Here is a 6,855-nt window from a genome sequence, read left to right as displayed (position 1 = left end):
CCACTCCCCTACCCTCTTTTTTGACTTCCCTGTATTAATTTGTACATGTGTTTCTAACAAAGCCCAAAATAGTTTCAGATGGGTTTGTGGTGTTTTTTTCAGATGACAATTTGTCTTACTGTGTACAGATTATATGATGACAGGAAAAATTATTGATGCAGTTTCCCGAAGCTCACTCTACAATGTAAAGCAAGAAAAGGAAGAAGGGCCTTCCAACGAATCTGTGCTATTATTTAAGCAAAATCCTTATCTTGTTATGCATAGGAGGACTAGAATTTTTGACACATGAACTAGTGTGTGTATGTCCAATCAAGGAATGCCTATGCTTTTTCACTTAAAAAGACAGATTTTCAAGAACCATGGGAGATGATTTTCTCCCAACAACCGCATTTGCAAAGGTAACCTTCTTAACATTATCCTCCAAAGGAAGAACACCATCATCAATCGAAACAATTCCTTCACAAGCCATATTTGAAAAAGTACGTAATCTTGTGTTGAATAAGAGGGAGGGATCCAACTCCTCTCCAATTCTTAATAGCTCAATTCTCTCTATGAACGCGACACTTGTACATTTTCGATCCAACGATTGTGAATCTTTAGCGTTATTCAATTCCATATTGACATTTTACAATACACAAAACCATCTGGATCAGACTTGACCTAACCCCCTCACCCTAGTTTCCTCCATCATCTCTTAACCTGAAACGAAGAAGAAGGGAGAAGGAAGTTAGGAAGATGGAGAAAACTTAGGGTTTTGAAAGTCCAACCTGAAATGGATAAGGAGAAGGGGGGTTTTGCTTGTAGCAGCGCCTTGGGGTTTCGAAAGTCCAACGTGAAATGAAGAAGAAGGGGGTTTACCTTCATTTTAGTTTACCGCACACACACACACACACAAATGATTTTCCTAAGGGATTTTCCCCTATGGACGATCTGCAGGGGTCAAAACGGTTCTGCAATAGTCTAATGTTCCAATAGCTATAAATTTTGATCCATAAGTCCAATCGCAATGTGTGATATATTGTTGGAAAGGTCTTTATGGACACTATCCAATGATGTGGGATTAGTTGAAAAAGTGCAACAAGCAGCAATGTTAGCTTGGCAAGGGGGATCGATGGCCGATTTTGTGCCGCTCTCACACCATTGCCTAATGATCAATTTTTAGAGGAAGAAAACAGTAAATCTCATTATCGAAACCAATTTTGAAATTATTTTATTAATATAAAGCGTATGAAGACATTTTGATACCCTTCCCATATGCTAAAACACCCACAAGGGAGACATCGAGGTTGTGATAGTCTTGTTGTCATCATCGTCATAGTGACAAAATTAGGTGTCTACAAAATGCCTTGTTTTGACTAATGGCGCCTGTGGACAAAAGTAAAAGATGTAATTGCCATATTTTGTTTCTGGGAACATGTAGTGCCAAAATAATGCTCAAGATAGCGAAGTCCAAATGCAAATGCAAAATGTTAAGTGAAGGTAAATATAGTCAGTTGGAAATGGTATGTCGACCAATAGACTCATACTACAAGTACAAATAGGGGTAGGGAATGTGTTCAAGCGGCATCGGTATGTCAAGACAGGCAATTTAAAAGTTAGAACTGCAAGTTCAAAATGGTATGTAAATACATTTAACTAGCGACAATATATATTATACTTGCAATCTTGGAACGACAAGTATCAAAGTGAGTGCAAACGCAAGCTCGGCTAACAATAGTATATCAAGATTGGCAAACCCATAATACAAGTATTGGAATAAGGATATGATGCATTATGTTACGATTGGTAAACCTACGCACAAGTGCAAAATGTTGTGTAAATGCATTCAAGACACACAATTATATTTTGGAGTCGCATTCTGAAAATATCTAATATGACTATTTTATGAACATTATGCCCAATATTTGTCCCTAGTTGTGAGTACAGTAAGGGATAACCTTAGAACAACACATCATATATAAAATAAGGGAGAGGGTTCCATAAAAGGCCCCCTGCACCAGCATTAGGGCCATTGGGAGCATGCACAGAAGCATTAATAAGGTTGGGATTTCTGCCTTTCATGAGGGATAGGGAGGTTATTTTGCCCCTTTTTTATATCCCGATGTAGGGGCCACACTACCTTTAAAGTTTTTTTTCTTATCCCCATCAAATAATAACACAAATTAAGGGGTGCCATCCGTTGCCACCAAAGTAATGAACTAAGAAGTTGTAACATTCTTTAAATTGTCTCATAAAAAAAATTCTTTATTTGTCCCTTATCCAAAAGTTATTTAACTAGTATTTTAATGCAATAGTAAAAAAGGTTTTCAAAATGTTTACTTTTTTTTAATGCATTATTTAACACAATATTTATACAAAATGACAAAATTTACCCTCATCTTAAAAAGACATAGAGAGGAAGATTGTTGGATTTCTACATGAAGTAACGATTCCACATCATGCAAGTAGTCTGATGTGAAGGTTTATAAGGAATTGAACGTTCTTTCCTTAATAGATAACTTTTAAGGGTGAGTGCTACCCGAGTCCTAACACATTGCCAATAGTAAACAACCTCTCACAATCATTGCACTCTCTCTCTTTAGTTTTCATTTCTCTCTTTTCATTAACTATATGGGTCCCCTGTATAAGTACCAAAATGCACTCCCTCCCTATGATTTGGTGTGTATAATTCTGATTTATTGTAGCAATGTGTAGATCTATCTTACTCAAAGTAAAATAAGAGAGTTCTCCCAAAATTTATTCTAGCCCAATTCATTTGGATGTTTTTTAAGTGCACTACATCTGCCATATGAAGGGGTAGTGTTGCTATCCAACCATCTATTTTTTGCAGTATACCCTTTTCCATACTCCTTAGTTTTAATGCTTCGTTTTGCCATTTGAATAATTGAGTAAAAGTTTACTTTTTTTTTTTTTTTTTTTGATAAGAGTACTTTATTAGAAACGAAAGAACAAAGTTCTAGTACAATCAACCCACAAGAAGGGTAAGAAGGAGNTTTTTACTCCCTTCAACATTTTCCTTTTATGAAGCTGCATCAATCCTCTTTCTCCCATATGCCCTAACCACATATGCCACAGATAGGTATCATTTGTATCAAATACTGCATCTGTAGTCATAGATGCTCCACCTATAACTGTGCTCCCTATGAGTCTGTATAGGTTTCCTGCTAGTTGTCCCTTCATGACAACCATTACACCCTTAATAAATTTGAGAACTCCACCTTCTGCTATGTACTTGCAGCCATTTGAGTCAAGTGCCCCCAAAGATATTAAGTTTTTCCTTAATTCTGGTACATGTCTCACATCTGCTAAAGTTCTTACTATCCCATCAAACATATTGATTTTGATAGTGCCTATCCCAATGGTCTTGCATACGGCATCATTCCCCATTAGGACAGACCCACCATTATATGGTTGATATGTATCAAACCAATCCTTATGCGGACACATGTGATATGAACATCCAGAGTCTAAAATCCAAGAATCAGAAGGTTGATTCTTACCTGATGATATAGAGAGTACATCTCCATCATCTCCATCTGAACTGTCAGCCACGCTAGCTTCCTCAGATGCCTTATCTACACCTTTCTTCTTTAAGTCCACCTTCCTCTTCAAGCACTCTCTCTTCATATGACCTTCCTTCTTGCAATAGTAACAAGAGACCTTTGTCTTTGCCCCTTTTGATTTCGATCGATTCTTCCCAGATCCCTTCTGATTTGATCTCCCTCTTTCCTGCTCCTTGTCACCTCCGAAAAAACCTTCTCCTTGAGATTTCGTACTACTGGCCTTCTTCCTTGTATCATTGGACATGAGGGCAGCTGCGACTTCATCCATCTCAAGGGTCTCCTTCCCATACAAGAGAGTCGTTACTAGGTGATCATATGATTCTGGGAGCGACGACAACAATAGTAACGCCTTGTCTTCATCCTCGATCTTAACCTCCAGGTTTGCAAGTTTACTTACGATCTGATTGAACATGATAAGATGCTCTAATAGATTCGTACCTTCCTCCATCTATAGAGAGTACAATTGCTTCTTCACGAACAACTTGTTCGTTAAGGACTTCGTCATGTAGATGCTTTCAAGTTTCGCCCATAACTGCGGTGCAGAATCGATACCCACAACATATTGTAGGGCATCATCAGAAAGATTTAATCGAATAGCACTTACCGCCTTTTCCTCCATCTCTTCCCAATCTTCGTCAGTAATTTTTGCAGGTTTCTTCGACTTCCCCGACAACGTTTTCGCCAAACCTTGCTGTATCAGAAGATCCTTCATCCTTTGATGCCAGAGGGTGAAACCCATTAAACGTCTCGATGTCATACTTGACATTCGATCCCTTCCCTGCCATCGTGATAGTAAACCCTAGAAAATGGAAACCTAGAGCTCTGATACCAATTTGTAGAAACGCAACCCTAAAACGATGCAGAAGATAATGGAAAAACAAAACAAACAATGCACATGGATTTTACGAGGTTCGGCAAGGTTGCCTACGTCCCCGGTGAGATGAGATCTTGCTTCACTATCAATAGAGAATAGGGTTACAGCGCTCGTCCTCACACCTCTCAGTATTGCTTGCATTCCAGAGAAAGAAACCCTCGCTACAAATATATAGTGAGAAAAAAACCCTAATCCGGATTAAACTACAATTGCCACCCTAATCCGGATTAAACTACAATTGCCCTCAAATAAAAAATTCGAGTGGGGGGCGTACATACAGGGGGGCCTCCTGCCCCCCTTGCAACCCCCACGGCCCGCTAACCGGCTAGCGGGACCGCCGTCCTGGCTGTCTAGGTGCTGCACCAGTACTCCCTGGATTAAACTACGACCGAATACAAGACATCATACACCAACACACTGCATATGAGGTGATGAATGTTTATTTACCGCAGGAGAAGAGAGAGTTGAAAGCTTACATAGATGAATTAAAGGTTTTATGGGAGAGCTATGGGGTCACCATAATGTGTGATGGTTGGACAAGGCCCACGAGAAAATCCATCATCAACTTTATGGTTTACTATGATGGTAGAACATTTTTTTTTGAAATCTGTTGATGCATCCAAGGAAACAAAGAATGCAGAATACATCTACAAGCTTTTGAAGGAGGTTATGCAAGAAGTTGGGATAGAGAACGTTGTTCAAATTGTGACGGACAACAGAAGCAACTACAAGAAGGCCAGTCAGAAAATGATGAATAAGAACAGATTCCGACTCTTTTGGACTCCTTATGTAGCACACTGCATTGATCTGATGTTGAAGGACATGGGGAAACTAAAAATTGTAAAAATTGTGGTTGATAAGGCAAGGCTAGTTAGCACATTTGAATAAAATCATGGGTTTTCATTAAACCTATTAAGGGAGAAGTGCCGGGGGGGGCTTGGTCAGGCCCGATCTCACAAGATTTATTACCAACTATGTTGAACTCAAGAATTTTGAGTCTGAGAAAGTCGGTCTTCGATCCATGTTCGCATCTGAGTGGTTTGGGTGGAGGGAAGCAGGATCACCTGGTGGTAAAGAGGCACAGACAACCATTTCATCAGATGAGTTTTGGACACAATTGGGTAAAATGGTGAAAATCTTAGCACCAATTGTTAGCGTGTTGAAGATGGTGGATTCTGCCTTCAAGCCCACCTTACCAAGCCTGTATGTTGCTATGGAAATGATGAAAGAACATGTCTATGCTGCCAACCCACGTGGAAATAAGAAATTTGTAAACATAATAGAAGAACGTTGGGAGCACCAGCTCAAACATCCATTGCATAAGACTAGTAAGCATATCTGAATACATTCTTTTATGTGATATAAAAATGCATTAATGTTAACATTAACAATAATATGTTTTGTCAAATTTCAGCATACTATTTAAACCCTAGGTATCAGTATAGCCATAGACTTGCATTGAACCCGGATCTTCAGGAAGCAGTGAAGCGGGTGGTTGCCAAGTTGCAACCAAGGCCCAGTCTACAAGCCATAGCTAATGTTGAGGTGCCTTTTGTAGTACTATAGGAATCTAAATTTTAGTTAACAATGGTTGTTAACTATTTCATATTTGCAAATTTTTTATAGACGAAAGAATTCAATGATACATTAGGTAATTTTTTAGCCCTTGCCTCACTCGCGGGTTGTACGAGTACTGATGCTGGTATGAAATTCAAATTTCAGTATGTTACTTGTACAAGTATTAAGTGTTTTGAATAAAAATAATCAGCTACACTTGTTGTACCTTGTAATGCAGTTGAATGGTGAATGGTGAGTGTTATATAGGGGGTTCGGCATCGGAATTACGGAAGATCGCCATCAAAGTACTCTCACAGACATGTTTTGCATCTGGTTGTGAGAGAAATTGGAGTAATTTTCACTCATCCACTCCGAAAGGAGGAATAGTTAGGTTCAGAACGTCTTGCTGACTTGGTGTATGTGCACTACAACATGAGACTGAGGATGCAGCACATACGCATGGTTATGGAGAATGATAGGGGCCAGATCGAGCTTGCTGATGTTTTCCAAATTGACTCGGATGAAGAGGATCCTCTAATAGACTGGGTAAAGGATAGAGGCGAGCCATTGATGGATCAACCTGGAGGTAGGCCGGACCCATATGTAGTGCAAGAGATGGCAGCCAATGTTGATGATTATATGGCTACAGAGGGAAGGATATATTCACAGACCCCAGACCATTCGAGCCTGCACCTGGTAGGGATGATTTAGATGAAGATGATGATTGGTCCACTTCCTCGGATGGTCTGCATGGTCGTACCCACACTCAGACTCAGACACAAACATAAACACAACATCGAGCACTAGGTAGTGATGAGAGTGGTGGTGATGGTGATGGTGATGGTGATGGTGATGGTGATG

The 6,855-nt window shown here is 39.6% G+C and overlaps 1 protein-coding gene across 1 annotated transcript; it reads left to right on the top strand.

Moving 5' to 3' along the window:
- The first annotated feature begins 5,019 nt into the window (after nt 1-5,019).
- Nucleotides 5,020-6,404, top strand: LOC122077960. The gene is made up of 5 exons (XM_042643845.1): nt 5,020-5,298; nt 5,426-5,765; nt 5,852-5,982; nt 6,064-6,139; nt 6,262-6,404. The coding sequence occupies exons 1-5, from the start codon at nt 5,020-5,022 to the stop codon at nt 6,402-6,404; spliced, it is 969 nt and encodes a 322-aa protein (XP_042499779.1).
- The last annotated feature ends 451 nt before the right edge of the window (nt 6,405-6,855 follow it).

This window comes from Macadamia integrifolia, chromosome 5, assembly GCF_013358625.1.
Source record: "Macadamia integrifolia cultivar HAES 741 chromosome 5, SCU_Mint_v3, whole genome shotgun sequence".
Taxonomy (NCBI): Eukaryota; Viridiplantae; Streptophyta; class Magnoliopsida; order Proteales; family Proteaceae; genus Macadamia; species Macadamia integrifolia.
Note: the sequence above shows the minus strand (reverse complement) of the source record. Positions and strands in the feature narration are given on the sequence as shown.

Coding starts and splice junctions, on each gene's coding strand:
- LOC122077960 (XM_042643845.1), top strand. CDS start 5,020: ATGGTAGAACATTTTTTTTTGAAATCTGTTGATGCATCCAAGGAAACA. Junction 5,983..6,063: donor AAGCCATAGCTAATGTTGAG/GTGCCTTTTGTA, acceptor AATTTTTTATAG/ACGAAAGAATTCAATGATAC. Junction 6,140..6,261: donor TTGTACGAGTACTGATGCTG/GTATGAAATTCA, acceptor AGTGTTATATAG/GGGGTTCGGCATCGGAATTA.